We start from the raw sequence: 21,028 nt of genomic DNA, 5'->3' as shown, positions 1-21,028 counted from the left end.
TACAGTGAACAACGATCGGTGCAAATAACTCGAAAAAACAACATGATTTGGACGTATATACTATTATACAACCTGGAAATGGATCGGGCATTTCTCCATCCCATAATAGAAAAAATTCTGTTCCACGCTCATCTGCCAGTGGCGCGAGGAAGCCACGGTAAGATTCAGCGTTATATTCTAACGTGTTCCATATAAACTGCTATGATGAACATATGACCCACTCTGGATGAATCATCTAACGCTGCCCACGGAATTATAAATGATCCCCCGCCCATCCGGTCATCATCAGATGATATGTAGTAACTCCTAGAAGCACATCCAGTTGACATTTTTTTATCTCGCACAGATTCCTACCAAACTGTATTTGATCATCAATATAATGCATTTAGGGCTATAAATCACGTTCTGAAGAAAGCTGCAGAAAACGATAAAAACATACTTATACTTTAGACCATATTTTAGTATGAATATGTGAATGAAAAAGTTTAACGTTGCTACACCCTGAACAATACATATAGGTCCGGACATTGAATGGGCCATAATAATGGCAATTTAGCAATAGAATTTAAAAATGTATAGCCCTGCAAAGAAGGGGAACTTCTCCATAGACAAATAGAGATGGCGAGGGATGGTAAATTATGAATTTAACCCACGGCGATCAAAGTGTTAAATTAACTTTCCAGCCCCAGACCCAGCCCAGGAAGAAGCCCCAGCCCAACTAAATCAATTAAATCAACTTTCTTTAATGAATATAACCAGGGGAGGAAATTAGGCCACTTTACTGGCCAAATGCTAGTATTTTTTACGTTTGGCTGGTAAAAAAAATCAGATACCCGCCAGTTGGCTGGTAAGCCAAAAAGTTAGTTTCCTCCCCTGCTGGCGAGTATACAAAAAAATAAAACATTCTGCAATCACTGCACTGGCAAACGGTGCGCGTCTTCTGAGTGTTCGCTTTAGTTGACAGTGCCACGAGAGCACTGCACAAGACCACCCGCGGACATATAATGTTTAATAAACGTTTGCGCAGTACTGGCCAACCCGCGGACATATAATAATAAAAGTCCCGCGGTACTAGGCTAGCCATCAGGAGCACTCGCAAACAGATAACGTTAAACACAGCAGAAGATGGAAAACAGACAGACTGACCAACGGGGAACTGCATCCAACCCTAGAACAACCCTCGAGTATAAGTTACTAAGGACACATTTAAATCACAGAGGTGTAATGTTAGTCTACTGGAACTGTATACAGTGGTTAGCTTCTAGTTAGCGTTTTAGCTATAGCTGCTTGCTAGCTAACGTTAGCCCCGTGTGCTCAAAGCAGCCAGCTAGGTGTATCTGTTATGACTATAATGTTTCCAAAAAAGCACCGGACTACGACGTAAGGTTAGACATTTTATTTCATGCTCAAAAGCCCCTGGCTTGCACATCGCAGTCACGAAAGGGGCTAGCTCAACCAGTGCACTGTGCACAACAGCACACCAACCCAACTGACGTTACCACAACACTTGACGGTACTTCACAGCACTACCGTGCTGTCTTAAAAGCACAGTGTGCCTACCCAGATGCATTGACGCGGCTTGACATACAAAGAAGTAATTATCACAATTAGCGATTTTTTTTGTCTGGTAAAAAATCTGTTTGGCTGGTAAAAAAAATCAGATACTCGCCAGTTGGCTGGTAAGCCAAAAAGTTAGTTTCCTCCCCTGAATATAACTCATCAGTTTTAATACTATAATATTAGTGTAGCCTAATCTTTATCTGCAACTGTGAAGAAAAACCAGAATAATTTTTTTTTTTTATTAAAAAATATAAATTCTAATGTTGATTTAGAATTCGAATGCCAACGTAACGAACGAAGGTTCGAACGTTTGGGCAAGGCACAGGAGAATGAGGCGGTTTCGGGTATTTAATTAGGTACCAGGCAGATGACAAGGTTGAATAATGAAATGTACAGAAGCAGGTCACTCCATGTGATCCCAGGCAGTGTCCAGGCTGCCTGTATCAGTTCCGCAACCGTTTCCATTTCCGGGGTAGGCCTGATTGGCCGAGACGGCCACGTGACGCGCGTGGCACGCCCCCGCGGCAGCAAGCGCGCTACTGCTGGAGTTCGCCTCGCCTTTCACATCGCTGCCGTTGGCGAAAGCAGGATGAGGCGAGAGCGTAGATTTCGCTGTGTATCATTTAATCATTTAACATTTGAAAGGCATACATTGTTGTCATACAGAAGTACAGAATACTTTTATCCAAAATGCTTCTTACTGTTACACTGTTAGACTGTGCTAGACAAATGAATGACTAATTCGGTCAGAAATAACGTAACTAATAACGTTAGTAAGCACTGCTTATATGCTTATTATGTCTGCGCGGTACAGTAAACGTTTCTCCCGGTACATTCTGAAGAGCACACCGCTGTATGTTGGAGAACCAGCGGTCTTCCGCTCCTCCTCACTCGAGTGAGACTCACTCGAGTGAGGAGGAGCGGAAGACTCACTTGAGTGAGGAGGAGCGGAAGACCGCTGGTTCTCCAACATACAGCGGTGTGCTCTTCAGAATGTACCGGGAGAAACGTTTACTGTACCCCGCAGACATAATAAGCATATAAGCAGTGCTTACTAACGTTATTAGTTACGTTATTTCTGACCGAATTAGTCATTCATTTGTCTAGCACAGTCTCTAACAGTGTAACAGTAAGAAGCATTTTGGATAAAAGTATTCTGTACTTCTGTATGACAACAATGTATGCCTTTCAAATGTTAAATGATAAATGATTAAATGATACACAGCGAAATCTACACTCTCGCCTCATCCTGCTTTCGCCAACGGCAGCGATGTGAAAGGCGAGGCGAACTCCAACAGTAGCGCGTTTGCTGCTGCGGGGGCGTGCCACGCGCGTCACGTGGCCGTCTCGGCCAATCAGGCCTACCCCGGAAATGGAAACGGTTGCGGAACTGATACAGGCGTCCAGCCTGGAGACGTCCACGGGTGGGGAGTAGTCCGGGGGTTGTGTGATCCTACACACACACAGAGAGAGCAAAGTTAGAACAGGGCAGGGTCAGAGACAGAGGAAGCATATAGGTTAGAGTCCTAGTACCACGGTAGGTGAAGCAACACTCGTACGAGGAGTGGCAGGAGCGCAGGCCTCATATCCAGGCTCGGCGATGACATGATGAGTCTCAGGTGTGTAGGATGACCCAGGTAGACAGCGCAGGGAAGAGGAGTCAGGAAGCAGCCTATATAAGGGCGTGGGGACCTGCTGCCAGACAGGAGAGAGAGGCTGTGGTTGTAACAGTACAGTAGCATTCCCTACCTGCAGATTGTAAGTGGTGTAGACAGTAGCATTCCCTACCTGCAGATTGTAAGTGTTATACAGTAGCCTTCCCTATCTGCAGATTGTAAGTGGTGTAGACAGTAGCATTCCCTACCTGCAGATTGTAAGTGTTATACAGTAGCCTTCCCTATCTGCAGATTGTAAGTGTTATACAGTAGCATTCCCTATCTGCAGATTGTAAGTGTTATACAGTAGCATTCCCTATCTGCAGATTGTAAGTGTTATACAGTAGCATTCCCTACCTGCAGATTGTAAGTGGTGTGTACAGTAGCCTTCCCGAACCGACAACAATAACAATAAATACAACAATTCAAATGTTTATTTTATTGCATTTCGTCTGAATATGTTACTAATTACGCGTTTGACATTTAAGAATGCGCATGACGGATGTTTTTCATGTGTTCTGACATTTGGAATAGGATTCCAACGCGTCTGATTGATTGATTGAAAATGTTATTAACAGATTGCAGAATGGGTACAGTACAGTACGGCTCAATACACACAATTGTTAAGGGGATGCAGACCAGAGAAAGACTTTCGTCTTGTTTACATCAGGGTCCCCCATTTTCAATTCATAACAAATTTAAGAAATATATCTTAAACAAGAACTCACTCCATTTGTTGTACTGTTCGCTCATAGTTCCATACATAACCTACTGTGTGGAGGTATGGGGGAACACATAAAACAAACACTAACAAAAAATTTGTATCCACTTTTTCTCCTTATTTTTCTCCCATCCCAATTTCGCCTCGCCAATTCTCCCCTCCCCTGTCTCGAACGTTGCTAGACTATGCCTCCCACTGGTCGGCTGTAGTGAGGATAGAAGCCTTGCATCACGTGTCCCCTCCGGTACACGAGGAGGCAGCTGTTGCACCTACTGTAGACCTCAGACCTCAGTATATTTTTACTGTATTTATTTACTGTATATTTTATTCCATTTTTATTCTATTTTACTCTACTCTTATCCTAGGCAACTTGATTTGATTCGTTTTATTATTCTAATTCGTGACCTGTTCTGTCTAAATGTTTAAATGTTGAGCGATTTGCAGTGTCAAATTTCCCACGGGATAACAAAAGTATTTCTATTCTATTCTATTCTATTCTATTTTCACCTGTACAGCGCAATCTCTCAGTGGCGAGGAGTAACGCGTGGGAGGCTCACGCTGCCCCCGTTACTTCCTGATTCTGCTGTACAGGCGCACCAACCGACCTGTAGGAGTCGCTGTCCACAACGTCCAATCCCCACCCACCAGCTTTCCCACCCCTAACACTGCCAATTGTGTTAGTATGAACGACCAGCCAAGCCGGTAGCAACGCCGAGAGCTGGGCTCGAACCCAGCATTTCCTGCGTTAGTGGCGAGCGCTTTGCCCACTGCGCCACGCAGCCGCCCTACCAAATTTTCATAATGCAGAAGAAAGCCATAAGAATTGTGAATCAATCTGATTACTATGAACCGACAAACGCACTCTTTATTAAATCAAATGCCTTAAAATTGGAAGATCTTGTTGATCTTAGCACTGCAATAATAATGTACAAAGCACATAAGCACTCACTTCCAAGTTGTTCCAGACTAGAGAGCCGGTATAGACTTGGGGGAACTTGTGTCTTCAATATTGCAAAGGCAAGGACAAATATAAAAAGTCGAAATTATGGAATAGCTTTGGCAAAGAAGTTAAAATGTGTAGTTTGGAAAAAGAAAAACATATATATATATATATATTAGATCTGGGCCGTTAACGGCGTTAACGTGCTGCGTTAACGCTATACTAGTATCGCGCGATAATATAATTAACGCATTAATCTAAATTTTTTTTTTTTTTTTTTTTTTTTTTACATTTTTTTTTTTTTACCTTTATTTACCCAGGGTAGGTTCGCTGAGCACAGATGCTCTTTTTCAGGAACGCCCTGCTTCACATTCACACAGTTCCATTCACACCTGGGAGCTGCCCAGTACAACCACAGTTGACTCAATTGGCCACTGAGCAACTCCACTGGAGCAGTTGATTCAAGCCATGTCACATAGTTCAAGTTTGAAATGATTCTTTCTGTTTTGCTCCTGAGAGTGCTAGATACTGTACTGTACTGGTAATATTATTTATTTGTGTTAACTTCTGAATAAAACAACTTATTAAACACAAGTACATCTTATTGAACATTATTTTGATATTTCATTACCAATTATCATAGCAAAACAGCTTTTTCAAACAGTCTGTAATGCATTTTGGAAACGGGAGATGGGCTCATGGTGTAATGGGCCACCTGGCCTGAGAAACATAAGGAGGAAAGAAAACGTAAGGACTTACTTCTGGTCATTTGGGTAGAACACACATATTTTGAATGCCTTCGGCAGGTTTTTTTTTTTTTTTTTTTTGAGCCATATTAATCTAGATTAAATCCAGGATTGCAGATAGATTAATCTAGATTAAAAAAATTTATCTATGCCCACCTCTAATATATATATATATATATATATATATATATATATATATATATATATAAAAAGTATTTAAAAAAATAAATAAAACATAAATAAATGTGTATAAGTTTTGTACATAAAACTATGAAACGTTTTACGCTAAACGCTAAATGATATACTGAATTATGTTTATTTTTTGTATTTTATTTTTTTGTGTAAATAGTGTAATGTAATGTAAAAAGGGTAGGCAATTATAAGCCTCGGCTTCAGCCTACACCTTTCCGGTCATTTAATTTTTTAGTTTTTTTGGAAGTTCTACTATGCTTTGTATAAAAAAAAAGACAGAAATTAAATAATTCATTCATTAAATTAATTGGTCTCGGGTCTAAACATTCGTCTCCCCCAAATGACCACATTTCCAGAGTGCTTGAGATAAACAAGCTTATGCTGCATGATGTCATGACAAACTGTACAACGTTTTGTTCCTTTGTAAAGTCACAAGTCACTTTTTATTATGGCATGAATATGGTATTTATACTGTTTGTTGTGATGGATGTCAGTACAGTTCTATAAAAAAAATATATATAAATGGAATTATAAAAAAAAACAATTGTATTGTATCTACATCTAATTAATGTTGATTTCTTCTTTTAAAGCGTTCCATCAGAATAAGAGACTCCAAGTTCGGCTTGGCTTTGGTGATCGAGAGCTCACAGCAGGTAATTAAATCTGGAGCTTCTGTTTGCCGTCGTGAGTCATGGTCCCTTGGCCCGGTCACTGATGATGAATGAGTCATGTACCATGTTGTTTATTGAGACATTTGCAGCGATCATCATACATGTTGTGTCTTCTCTGGTGTCAGACTGGAGGCTACGTGCTCGGGTTTAAGATCGACCCCATGGAGAAGCTTCAGGACGCAGTGAAGGAGATCAACTCACTACACAAGGTCTACTCTGCCAACCCCATCTTCGGAGTGGACTATGAAATGGAGGAAAAGGTACAGTAGCCATACATACATCATCAGTCTGGTTTGCTTGATTGATTGATTGATTGATTGATTGATTGATTGATTGATTGAAAACTTTATTAACAGATTGCAGAATGGGTACAATACAGTACGGCTCAATACACACAATTGTTAAGGGGATGGAGACCAGAGAAAGACTTTCGTCTTGTTTACATCAGGATCCCCCATTTTCAATTCATCATAACATTTATGACATACATGACATACAGATAAACAGTACTGTTTCATCAAGCCATTTATGACATGCAAATATACAGTACTGGGTGCTTGAAACACATATTCCACGCTGTTCTGAGGGACCACAAAGACTGCAATCGGCTCGGATTACATGCCTGACAAGTAAAATGTGGATTCCGGATTTTCTTTCCCCCATGCGTTTTCATTCAGTCCAATCCAAAGGGTGCATTACCATCCGGGAGACGATAGGGGCGGTATTTTCCCTGTTCGAGCTCAGAGAGAGTCCCAGTGGTAACGTGAGGCTAGATTGATGAAACAATTTACGATTAATAATGAGATTTCTCGTCGTTGGCACTGAACGGTTGGCATGAAATAACGAGAATTCTCGTCGTTGGCACTTAACACTTTCAGTGCCACCAGGGGGCGCACGACTTAGTGCTTGAATGCCACCATCGGCGCCAATGTTAACGTTAATATCGCCTAATCTATGTTTTAAATTATGGCTATGTGTCTAATCTGCCCGTCGCTTATCAAAGAATCATTTGCCAGTCAGTGTTGTCAAGGCAGATTGGTTTTTTTATCGCTTCATTTCCGTTTGAGAGCATTTTGAAAAGCACCCGTTTTGAGGTGAAAAACAGCCCATTCTGTGATAATCGCCTTTTACTGGAATATTCCAGAACGTTGATATTTGTTGGCCTATTTATGAATCGTTTTCAAATAAACGCTAGATGATCAATAGTATATGTGCACGCACGCACGTTCGAGGCACGCGCTGATAATAGCTGCTTTCATTTCCTCGTGGATTTTACAGTGAAACAGCTGGAGCACATATCAGAAAAAAGCTTATATCTTCATGAAAACGAGTCTGATTATCCTAACACTGATAACATAGATTCCTTACCTGACATCAGATGGTATCCAACTGGTATATTCCAATTCCTGATCACCATTCGAAAAAATCGATAAGTGTATAGATCTAACGTGTATACAGTAGAACTCATGATCCGCGGGGCTCAGAGCCCCCTGAATGAACTCTGGTACTCCGGCTGCATGGGTGAGAAGTGAAATGTGGACTGGAATATTTTTTTCCCCCATCCATTTTCATTGAGTCTATTCCAAAAGGGTGATTTACCATCTGGGAGACGATAGGGGGCGCTTTTTTCACATCTGATCGCCGGCGGCCCTTGGGTAGGCTAGGGTAGGCTTGCGTGATGCAATATGATTTCAGATCGCTAAAAAAAAAAATCCGAGAAATCTCGTGAGTGGCTTTCAACGTAACTATCGTAAACACAAGATTAGCCGTGAGTGGCTATCAAAGTGTTAAAGTGTTAAGAGACAGAGTTTCTAAAAGAGAGTATATACATTTTAAGGGGAAGAAACTGTACATTGGAGGGGGTTGGGTGGATATTTACAGGGGCCAGTTTCGAATTGCAGCCTCCCGTAGGTGCTCTTCAAGTTTCTTTAATAGTTGTCATACAGAAGTACAGAATACTTTTATACAAAATGCTTCTTACTGTTACGCTCCAGAGACTGTGCTAGACAAGATAGTATGAAATAAAATAGTATAGCATGTAAAATAGAAGTACAAAAGGTCACAGTGTTCAGTATAGATATATGTACAATGTTCGATGCAGAATAGAAGTAACTGAGTTACCATACAATATACAATATTCTATGCAATGTACTAATATACAATACTATATAGTGCAGAGCAGAAATGGGATGAGGTACAATTTAGGTACAATTTACAGTAAGGTGTACGAGTTGTAGTGCAAATCCTTTACCAATAAATATAAAGTGTAAAGTGTGTTTAGGTGATCTAAAGTGTGTAGAGTGGGTGCTGCAGTGTGTTGTTTGTTTAAGTGAGTGTGGGTGTGTGTGCTGTGTGCATTTGATGGTTGTTGCATAGTGTTTATTGTTCGTTGAGCAGCCTGATGGCCTGGGGATAGAAGCTTCTTCTGAGTCTTTCTGTGCTCGCCTTAAGACTCCGGTATCGCTTGCCTGACCGCAGTAGTTCAAAGAGGCAGTTGTTCGGGTGGCTGGAGTCCTTGATGATTCTCTTAGCCTTGCCCCTGCACCGCTTGTTGTAAATGTTCTGGAGGGTGGGAAGCCCCCCTCCAATTGTGCGTTCGGCTGAACGTGTCACTCTTTGTAGTCTGCTACGGTCTTGTGCAGTGCTATTCCCAAACCAGGAGGTGATGTTGCCAGTCAGGATGCTCTCTATTGTACATGAGTAGAAGTTCTTAAGGATCTTCTGACTGACTTGGAACTTCCTTAGGCGCCTGAGGAAGTAGAGGCGTTGTCGTGCCTTCTTCACAACACTGTCAATGTGTGTGGTCCATGTCAAGTCCTCGGATATGTGGGCTCCGAGGTACTTGAAACTGTTCACTCTCTCAACCGGTGCCCCGTCGATGCTGAGGGGGCTGTAGTCCTTGACCCCCGACCTCCTGAAGTCCACAATCATCTCTTTTGTTTTGCTGACGTTCAGGGAGAGGCAGTTCTCCTGACACCACTGTGACAGATTCTCTACCTCTTCCAGGTAGGCCCTCTCGTCGTTGGCAGAGATCAGGCCCACCACTACTGTGTCATCAGCCAATTTGATGATTGTGTTGTTGTTCCGCTGTGCCACGCAGTCATGTGTGTACAGGGAGTAGAGGAGGGGGCTCAGGACACAGCCCTGGGGGGCCCCTATGTTGAGCGTGATGGATGAGGAGGTGCAGTTGCCTGCTCTCACCACCTGGGGTCTGCCCGTCAGGAAGTCCAAGACCCACTGGCAGAGGTCATAGTTCAAGCCCAGGTCCCTGAGCTTGGCTATGAGTTTGGAGGGGACTATGGTATTGAATGCTGAGCTGTAGTCAATGAACAGCATTCTCACATAGTTCCCCTGCCTCTTGTCCAGGTGTGATGCTGCTGTGTGCAGCACATGAGCTATGGCGTCCTCCGTGGACCTGTTGGGGCGGTATGCAAATTGCAGGGGGTCCAGGTTGATGGGGAGGGAGGAACAGATGTAGCCCTTCACTAGCTTCTCAAAGCACTTCATGGCTATGGAGGTGAGAGCTACAGGGCGGTAGTCGTTGAGGCAAGCGGGCGTAGATTTTTTGGGTACAGGGATGATGGTTGACTTCTTCAGACAGGTGGGGATGACGGCCTGTTCTAAGGACAGGTTAAAGATGTCAGTGAATACCGGGGCCAGTTGGTCGGCACAGACTTTTAGGACGCGGCCGGGGATGCCGTCCGGTCCTGCTGCCTTCCTGATATTCACTTTTTTTAAAGGTCCGCCTCACCTCATGCTCTGTTACCCTGAACACTGAGTCTCCATCAGCAGACCCCCCCCCCCCCCCCCCATTGCCGTGGCTTGTAGGCTGGTGTTGTTATTCACAGCCTCAAACCTCGCATAGAAGGTGTTGAGATCATTTGCTAAGGAGATGTCACTGTTCAGTTTGAGGGGGGTGCCTTTGTAGTAGGGCTGGGCGATATGACCAAAAACGTTATCGCGATAAAATTATAAAATTATTTTCATATAATTCGATATCGATAATTATCGTCTATATAATGTCTGTCAAGTTTAATTAACTTCTTATGCTGCTGCGAATGTCTCAAGTCGAGTTGATTTCGTCATCAGTCCGCGCACGTTAGCAGTTAGCCGACAAGCGGAATATCTCATGACAATGTAATAAATATGACACTAAAATACTCTCTTCCGCCACAATATATTGAAACAACGTCCACTGTATACCCCACACTACTATAAACGTGGCCTCAGAATTCACGCCACACACATATTCGGCACGTAAATATATAAAACATCGCCGTGCAAGCTAGTTATCCTAGCCAGTCTGTTGTTTCTAAGCGAATGTCTCGAGTTGATGTCGTCATCAGTCCGCGCACGTTAGCAGTTAGCCGACAAGCGGAGTATCTCATGAGACAATGTAATAAATATGACACTAAAATACTCTGTTCCGCCCAATTCATTGCAACAACGTCCACCGTATACCCCACACTACTATAACAGTTACACTCAGAATTCAAAACACACACCAACTCGGCAGGTAACCTGTGAAATGGCGCCGTGCAAGCTAATTAGCCATAGCCAGCCTCGTTTCCGAGCGGAGTATTTCATGACAATTTACAAAAAAATGACCCTAAAATACTCTGTTCCGCCCAATTCATTGCAACGACGTCCACCGTATACCCCACACTACTATAACAGTTACCCTCAGAATTCAAAACACACACCAACTCGGCAGGTAACCTGTGAAATAGCGCTGTGCAAGCTAATTAGCCATAGCCAGCCTTGAGTCCTAAACCAAAACAGTAGCACATCTGGAGCTGTGGTGCGTAAGCACGTCATCACGTAACGTTGGTTGTTGTTAGTGAGTGTGTTGAGCCGAGGCTGAGCGGAGCCAAACTTGGAAAATCGATATATCGAAACTTTGCGACCACGTTTCATGTTTATTTCGAGGAAATAATTTATCGCGATATTTATCGTTATCGTTTTATCGCCCAGCCCTACTTTGTAGTCTGTCACTGTCATCTTTGAGAGCGGAGTAGTAATAATAATAATAATAATAATAATAATAATAATAATACACTTTATTTGTATAGCACCTTTCATACAAGAAGTGGAGCTCAAAGTGCTTCACATCAGTGGTGTAGACCAGTGGTTCCCAAAGTCGGGGTCGCGCCACGGGAGAGCCGCAAGATGATTTCCAGAATGTTCCAGATTTTTATTTTTTTTTTAAATACATTACTGGTAAAAAGAAATGCTAATAAATGATAATAAATAATATTCAGCCTATGAATTTCCATGGTCCGTATACATAATGCACGTGACAGGTATTATTGGATTCCATTATATATTATTACTATTGTATTATGCACAATCGTTGCGGGCAAGACCACCCGCATTTCATTGTATACTCGTATGCCGTGACAAATAAAACTCTTGACTTGACTTGAGGTACGGCGAGATACTAGCGACACACACTGTGGTTATTTGAATTTCGGTCGGAGATTGGCAAATGTATACTTGTTGCTAGCTAGCTCAAATTCAAACTGAAACGTTGGTTAATAGCGGCCAAAAGCAGAGAAACAGAGAAGCCAGCGGAGGAGAGTTGAGAAGCAGTTCCACCGCCAGAAAGGCCATCAACTGACACGGGATTGGGAGGAGGTGATAGTCAAAGTAGCCATGTGGATGATGTGGGACCAGGGCCGCGTGCGACACAAAGAAGCACCCACCCAAAGTTGGACCAGCGGCAGCCTACCTATAGACGAAAATATCGTGAGGAATATATCCAATATGGATTCATATGTAATGTTGTGAACGAGGTGCAACATCCTCAATGTGTCGTGTGTGCTGACGTCCTTTCAAATGAAAGCTTAAAGCCTGTAAAAATGATACGGCATTTAAAAACAAAGCACCCCTCCCTCGCTGAGAAACACGTTGATTTTTTCCGCCGAAAAGAGCAAGAGTTGCTAGGCCAAAAAAAGGTGATATATACACAAACATCAGTCCCTGCGAAAGCGCAAAAGGCCTCATATGAGGTGGCATATTTAATTGCTCGGGCAAAAAAGCCACACACAATCGGGGAAACTCTCATCAAACCTGCTGCTATAGCTTTGAGTCGGAATATGCATGGGGATAAACTGGCTCAGTGCCGCTCTCGAACAGCACAATTGCCCGGCGCATCACAGATATGGCCCAGGACATCAAGTGTCAGCTTATTGACGGAGTGAAGCAAGGCAAATATGCTTTGCAACTAGACGAATCGACAGATATCTCGAACTGTGCCCAGTTGCTTGTATTTGTGAGGTACAAATTTGATGGGAAGCTGGAGGAGGGCATGCTTGTGTGCACTGTACTGGAGGGAACATGCACAGGTGAGGATGTTTTACTAAAACTGGATGAGAAACTGAAAGAGGTCGTATTTGATTTTGTTTTGGTTTTTTTGTACTTCACCGTTTGGCTTATGTTGGGGAATATCTCAACTCCCAAACATCTAAATTGTTTTACCATCTGTATCTCTTTTGGGAGGGTTATATTTCTTTTTGCAGGGGCGTTAAGTGGGAGGAAGGCTGACTTCGGCCAATTTATCCTAAATCCCGATAGATCTCCAAAGTCCTCAAATCAGCTTGAGAAGATGAGGCAATGCTGTGTTGGGGTTTTGCATGAACAGTATTACGTCGTCCGCATATAAACAAATTTTGTGTTGTGTGCCCTTGATTATGATTGGTTCTATGGATTGGGATTGTCTTATATATTGTGCTAAAGGCTCTAATGATAGATCGAATAGTCCGGGACTAAGAGGGTTTTTTTGTCGCCGACGGCGACAAGCTCCGAGGAGGAGAAGGAAGAGGACAATTTACCGGGATCATCGATTACGGTCCCCGAAAGAGAGTCAATAGAGACCAACATAAAAGAAGGTACAGATTCAAGCTCCGTGAAAGGGAGAGCAGCCAGATTTATGGATTCCAACGTCACTGCATCTATCTACCATATGCCGCCAACTGAAGAAAGCAGAAATCCACCCGATTTCAACACACTGACTAACCTGATGGTAGAACAGTCTAACCTGATGAAAGAACAGATGGTAGAACAGTCTAACCTGCAGATTACACACATCAAGGCGCTCGAGGCAAACGTCGATGCTAAATTCGATCGCATCGAGGCTAAATTCGATCGCATCGATGAGAAATTAGAAGAAGTCAAGAAAGCGATCGATGCACAGTCAAAGCGAATCACGACAGTGGAGATTTCGGTGACAGAAAACACAAAAGCAGTCAAGGCGAACGAAGGTAGCATGACAGAGATGGGAGAAGAGATGGAAAAAGTGAAAGATGAATATCGGAGGGAAATACAAGGGCTTAAAAACGAAGCGATGGAGAGGCAACTAGAAACCCAACGTTACCACAGGCGGAATAACATCCGCATTGTGGGGCTTGATGAAGCAGTGAACTGCGAAGACATCAACTTTCCAAAAGAGTTATCAACGATTTTGGATAACACCGATCCAAACAAAGTGCCAGAAGTGGAACAAGTTTACAGAATCGGTTCCCAGGGGCAAAGTATCAACGGGCCGAGAGTCATCATTGTCACTCTGCGGAAAACTACCACAAGGGATGACATCATCAAATATGCTCGCAACCAACGTGGGAAGCTGAAGTATGGTGATAAACCAATATTTATCTACGAAGATTTGAGCAAAGAGGCCATCATCCGACGTCTACCATACAAAGATGTGATGCAAAAGCTGTACAAAGCCGGCTACAAGCCAAGGCTAGCATATCCGGCGCTGTTATCATTCTTGGGCAATAACGGCCGCAGGTCAGGTCCATATACACCTTTTGAAGCTGATGATTTCCTGAATCAAAATGTAGCAAATAACCCAAAGCATGACGAAAATGCCAGAAACAGTTAAGCCTCTCTCTAAATATATACCAGTGTTGGAATGACTTTATTGTGTTCATCAATGAGGTCATTCCACCAGTGTTGGAATGACATTGTTGTGTTCATCAAAGTAGCAAACGATATGCAAGTCGTCTATAACAAAGTGTACTGTGTATAATACGATTCATAATACATTATAATTTCAGTCTCTGGTCTCAGAGGGGACAAATAAATATCATTGCAAAAAGATCTATCTGGAATATTCTGGGTTTACCGCTCAAATGCCCTGGGACTCTTAGATCATTCTGGAAAGTAAAATAGTCTAGGCACTAGTATATTCTACAACCTTCTAGAATATAAGGCACCATGACAACGAAGCATACAACTCTAACAATAACATTCGGTGTGTATACACATAGCAGATAATAAATTAAATGAAGTGCAATCAGTCCTTAATAATACTTTAAAATTAACCACACATAAACGTATGAGCACAGCAAGGCTATTCTAACAATTTAAGTAATCACTCCATTAAAGGCACATTGAAGCGCTAAAAGGCGCTGCTTTTCTATCTTATCTAATCAGTTAAATCGGTTCTAGTGGCTTCTCCACGTTGATAATTATTTATCTCTTATTCCTTATCTATATCTTTCCATTGATTTTTATTTTATTAAATTTTTTCTTCTCATTACTCTATATTTTTTAAATATATTTTAACTTACATTGTTCTTTTCCAAAGTTCTTCACATTAAGGTGTCAATATTACTCTATATTTTTTAGATATATTTTAACTTACATTATTCTTTTCCAATGTTCTTCACATTAAGGTGTCAATATTGCTCTACAATCTTTTCCTTTTTTTCCCCCACACGTTAGTGGAGGGTTCAAAGGAATATGTCGATGAAGGTTTATTCTCTTTTTTTATTTTATTTTTTTATTTTTATCTTTGTTATTTATCACAATACTTCATTACAGTAAGGGAAGGTGCAAGACCAAAAGCGACATTCTATTGCAATAGAATGGAAATGTTAGATCCTATGGCAATTAGCATAGGAAAATTAGGATTACAATGCTCAGTTTGGGCAATCCGGTGGACCATGGGAGAAAGTCAATCGCGGAGGATGTGTTCTTGGAACACAGGCATGTTCGACTTTCTGGGTGAGGGGAAAATAGGGGATTTTTATTTGTATATATATATGTTTTTAAGCTCAGCTCTCAACGGGACCTCATTAATTGGATGTACATCTATTGTAGCTTCATACTCCAGAAACATTACCAAAAACTACACGAAAACATGCATAGACTATGGCTAGTTTGAATATAATGGTATGGAACACCGGTGGGATAAACAAACAACACAAGCGCAAAAGCGTGCTCACACTGATGAAAAAAGAACATGTGGACGTGGCTCTATTAAGCGAAACGCACATTTTAGAGGGAGACATAAATACGTTAGCGGATAACATATACCATAATATTAGTCACTCATCTTTTGCTACGAGAACTAGAGGGGTAGCCATAGTCGTCAGACGCAAATTAAATATCGAATTGAAAGGGGTATGGTCGGATGCTGAGGGGCGCATAACTATAGCTAGGATTATACACAATAACAGGAAAATTGCATTGGCAGCGGTATATGCCCCGAATTTGTACGAAGTGGGTTTCTTCACTTCACTAACAGGAGAAATGTTAAACCATCCCGAGTACTCATATATAATAGGTGCGGATTTTAATGCCATTTGGAACCCAAGGATGGACAAAACTTACCTTTCCTTCTCAAGCGAACAAAAGAATTCATCTAAAGCATTAAAAGATTGGTCGAAATCAACAGGAGTAACTGATTTATGGCGTTCACTTAACCCCATGACCCGCAAGTACTCCTGTCGTTCGGCGAGACACAACACACTATCCAGAATTGATTACGTCTTTGCATCCCCGAGAATATTTGATAAATATGAAGTGGAAATGACACCCAATGCGCTATCAGATCACTGCTACTTAATCCTGAAAGCAACATTTGGTACACTATCTGTCCGGGCCCCAAGATGGCGTTTTAATTCGATGCTGCTTAACAACAAGGAATTCATTACACAAATTAAAGAAGCTCTCACAGTATTCCTACAAGACAATACTAACTCGGTGCAAGATCCCAGAATATTATGGATGTCGGTAAAGAATATGATCAAGGATTTCTCGGATAGATTTACCTCCATATTGCGCAAAAATCAAAACACAAAACTGTCTGAAATGGAAACGCTTTACTCAACGCTTTACTCAACGCTTTTTAATCCATTTATCGGGATTTAAAATAAATTGGCCTAAGTCGGCTTTTCTTCCTCTTAACACCAGTGCAAAAAAAGAGACAACCCTCCCAGGTGCGATACCCATGGTCAAACATTTCAGATGCTTGGGTGTGGAAATATTTCCCACCATAAGACAAACGGTGAAGCACAATTACACAAAAATACAGAACAAAATCAAAGACGACCTGGACAGGTGGGCAAAACTTAAAAACTCAGTACAGGCAAGGGTATCAATAGTTAAGATGGATGTATTACCAAGAATCAATTTCTTCAGCTCAATGCTTCCGTTACCTCCTCCAGAGGGCTACTGGAAAAGATTACAAACCTCCACATACAAATTTATTTGGAATAACAAACCACCTCGCATAAAAAGATCCACCGCACAGAGAAATAAAGCAGACGGTGGCATGGCAGTCCCAGATTTTTTACAATATTTTAATGCCTTCACATTAAGACCATTGAAGAAGATATGGTTTGACCCCGAGGCTTTGGTATCTTGGAGAAAATTAGAAGAAAACATAGTAGCCCCACAGAGATTGAAAGACATAGCATACACTAAACTTTCAATCAAGCATTGTGAGCGAGAATTTGGCCCAATAATTACCCATGCAATCAGGACATGGCGGGAAACACAAAGGAAATTTCCTAACCCTCAAGTATGGCATAATCACACTCCCATATTCAATAACAATGCTCTCTTAATGGGAAAACGACCTATAAGATTCCCTATATGGGAAGAGAGAGGCATACACTCATTAGGGGATATTTTTAATAACAAGGGCCTCTGTAGTTATGTCGAAATATGCATAAAGTTTAACCTCACCGAGTCCACATGGCTTTTTTACATACAGTTACGACTTTGTATGAGATCTCACGGTGTTCCATTACACATACCAATTGAACACCACAGATACCACAAATTTTTCTATGAAAGAGATACATTGGGAGGTTTTGTATCAGGTTTTTATTATCAATTACTAACGTCCTCGTATGAAACCCTTCAACTAGACAATGTCTGGAGGAGGGATATACCAGACCTGGAAAATGACTTTGATTGGCAAGGAGCCTGGGCAAATGTCCGACTTACATCAAGGAACCCGGATCATCAACAAATCAATCTGAACTATATTCACAGGACATACTTGACTCCTATAAGGCTGTGCAAAATGGGGCTTATACAAGACTCCAAATGCTCCCAATGTACAAATGGGGACGAAGGAACATTTATGCACATGTATTGGGACTGCCCACCAGTTAAGGCATTCTGGAAAGATGTGTCCCAACAATTATCAATACTCGTATTTTGGAATATACCTGTACACCCCGCGGTATTGCTATTGAATGATGTTTTTGAGTTTGCAGTGAATCCACAACTAAAAAGATTGGTTTTATCGGGTATCACAGTAGCTAAAAAACTGATCGCATCACGTTGGTTTCAACCGGAAAAAATGTGCCGGAAAGTGTGGTTTCTTACATATCTCGATGTGATATATCAAGAAATATCTACAGCAAGAATTCTGGGGCTCAATGAATCCAAAATGTCAATGTGGTTAGAAGTGGTGGAGAGAATAAAAGCTAGCCTATAATGGTAGTGTCTGGTTAGGAGTGAGGGATAATGGAGGTACTATCCAAGAGGGGGTCCGGGAGGGGGGGGTTTGAGCTGGAGCATATGTGTGTAGGGTTTTAGAAAATAGGTATTAGGGGTATATTATATACTAACATTTATATAATTGTAACTTCGCTGGATATACACTGTATACGGTTAAAATGTTATTATTGACTATTTTTGTTTTATCCTGTTTCTGTACTTGCATATATTTTAACCACCTTTACTGAAAGTTTCATTATACATTGTGTGTTGAGTACTGACTTTTAATAAGTTTTGTTTTGCAATAATAAAAAAAAAAAAAAAAAAAAAATCTATATGTAGGGCCTATATTCATTTCATGGTTGTTTGGTTATTGTGTTGTTTTTGTTATTGTGTGTAGTTATTGTGCATGTTAATAGCATAAGGTGGAGCACACCCAAAAACGTTTAAGAGGTGCAGACTGACAGAACGTACTGAAAACGATAAAGAATGTTGCACACTCATCTCCCCTCCCCTGTCTCGAACGTTGCTAGACTATGCCTCCCACTGGTCGGCTGCAGTGAGGACCAAGACTTGCATCACGTGTCCCCTCCAGTACACGAGGAGGCAGCTGTTGCATCTTTTCACCTGTACAGCGCGATCTCTCAGTGGTGAGGAGTAACGTGTGGGAGGCTCACGCTGCCCCCGATGCTTCCTGATTCTGCTGTACAGGCACACCAACCGACCTGTAGGAGTCGCTGTCCACAACGTCCAATCCCCACCCACCAGCTTTCCCACCCCTAACACTGCCAATTGTGTTAGTATGAACGACCAGCCAAGTTGGTAGCAACGCCGAGAGCTGGGCTCGAACCCAGCATATCCTGCGTTAGTAGCGAGCGCCTTGCCCACTGCGCCACTTAGCCGCCCCAATAATTATAATGTTTTGGTATTTTCACATTTTGTCCAACTATGGTGGCAGCGTTCTTGCTGTGATGGTGCAGCAATGAATGAATGTAGAGGAAACACTAACTAAGAAAGTACTGTGTATATTGGTGCAGAGTATCTGAGGGGTATTAAAAAGTCTTAAACTTAATTTTCACAGGTGTGACATCTTTGAGGGGGCAGTCCGGCTGTTGGGAGATGAAATAATATTAAATATATGAAATGTTTTTGTATACAAGTCGTTGTTTTTTGCGGGGCTACCGGGAGCTTGGTGCATCTGGCGAGAGCTTGTATGGAACTCGCTAGAATTTAAATTGGCACCAGTTCAGTGTTGCTATGTGTTTGTTTTTTTGCTAGTATGGTCGTGAAATTGAATCTTGCTCTGAGTGGTATTAAAAAGGTCTTAAAAAGTCTTAAGTTGAACTTGTTGAAACCTGCAGATATCCTGTGGTGTGACGGTAGTATAAAAAAAAATATAATAATAATTAACCTTTATTTCACCAGGTAAGAAGCTTGAGCTCAAAGAGATCTTTTTCGAGCAACACCTGACATAAAGCAACAAACTTAAAGTCAAGAACAACCATACAGGACAGTAAATGAACATAGACATAGAGTAGGGGTTCTCAAACTTTTTTATACCACGACCCCATTTTATTTAGGATTTTCTTTTGGCGACCCCACACTTAATGTATCGCATAATTTCAACGTGGAATTGAGGAATATCAAATTAAAAGCACACGTTGTTGAACTTGATCATGCATATTATTTATTAGAATATTTTATTACAGCACTATGTTATCAATACACATTTATAAAACGAGGCATATTTAGCCAAAATATGTTGCCATATTTCTTTTTCTTGCCAATGCCCCACTGTCACCTACCCACGACCCCACTTTGGGTCGCGACCCGTAGTTTGAGAACCGCTGACATAGTGTCTCTAGTCTCTACCTTCTGTGGGTTGTTCTGGTTGTCATAGCTGTGCTCCATTCTAACCCTGACTCCAGCCTCAGCGCTTAGAGGAGTTGACGGTGGACCAGGACCCTGACGACGTGGAGATAGAACCTGACGAGCAGACGGATGCTTTCACCGTGAGTGTTCCCTCCTCTCCTCTCATCCACACCTCATCCTTCCTTCCCTGGGAGTGGTCCCTCCTCAGCTCTCATCCATACCTCTCATCCACACCTCATCCACGCATCATCCTTCCTTCCCTGGGAGTGTTCCCTCCTCAGCTCTCATCCTTCCTTCCTGTCAGTGTTCCCTCCTCACCTCTCATCCACACCTCATCCTTCCTTCCCTGGGAGTGTTCCCTCCTCACCTCTCATCCTTCCTTCCCTGGGAGTGTTCCCTCCTCACCTCTCATCCACACCTCATCCTTCCTTCCCTGGGAGTGTTCCCTCCTCACCTCTCATTCTTCCTTCCCTGGGAGTGTTCCTCAGTTCTCATCCACACCTCATCCTTCCTTCCTGGGAGTGTTCCTTCCTCACCTCTCATCCACACCTCATCCTTCCTTCCTGGGAGTGTTCCTTCCTCAGCTCTCATCCACACCTCATCCTTCCTTCCCTGGGAGTGTTCCCTCCTCAGCTCTCATCCACACCTCATCCTTCCTTCCCTGGGAGTGTTCCCTCCTCAGCTCTCATCCACACCTCATCCTTCCTTCCCTGGGAGTGTTCCCTCCTCAGCTCTCATCCACACCTCATCCTTCCTTCCCTGGGAGTGTTCCCTCCTCACCTCTCATCCTCACATCATCCTTCCTTCCCTGGGAGTGTTCCCTCCTCAGCTCTCATCCTCACCTCATCCTTCCTTCCTGGGAGTGTTCCCTCCTCAGCTCTCATCCACACCTCATCCTTCCTTCCCTGGGAGTGTTCCTCAGCTCT

General features: G+C 42.3%; 1 protein-coding gene across 1 annotated transcript in view; it reads left to right on the top strand.

Annotated features, from left to right (window-relative positions):
- The window catches only part of bbs5 (Bardet-Biedl syndrome 5), a 94,418-nt gene that overhangs the window by 71,527 nt on the left and 1,863 nt on the right, over positions 1-21,028 (top strand). Inside the window, exons 8-10 of the mRNA XM_084314838.1 lie at positions 6,405-6,467; positions 6,611-6,745; positions 20,159-20,242. Coding sequence (XP_084170964.1) covers positions 6,405-6,467; positions 6,611-6,745; positions 20,159-20,242 — 282 coding nt within the window. The remainder of the gene's footprint in view (positions 1-6,404; positions 6,468-6,610; positions 6,746-20,158; positions 20,243-21,028) is intronic.

The sequence above is a fragment of the Notolepis coatsorum genome (genome assembly GCF_963971535.1).
Source record: "Notolepis coatsorum genome assembly, chromosome: 5".
Taxonomy (NCBI): Eukaryota; Metazoa; Chordata; class Actinopteri; order Aulopiformes; family Paralepididae; genus Notolepis; species Notolepis coatsorum.
Note: the sequence above shows the minus strand (reverse complement) of the source record. Positions and strands in the feature narration are given on the sequence as shown.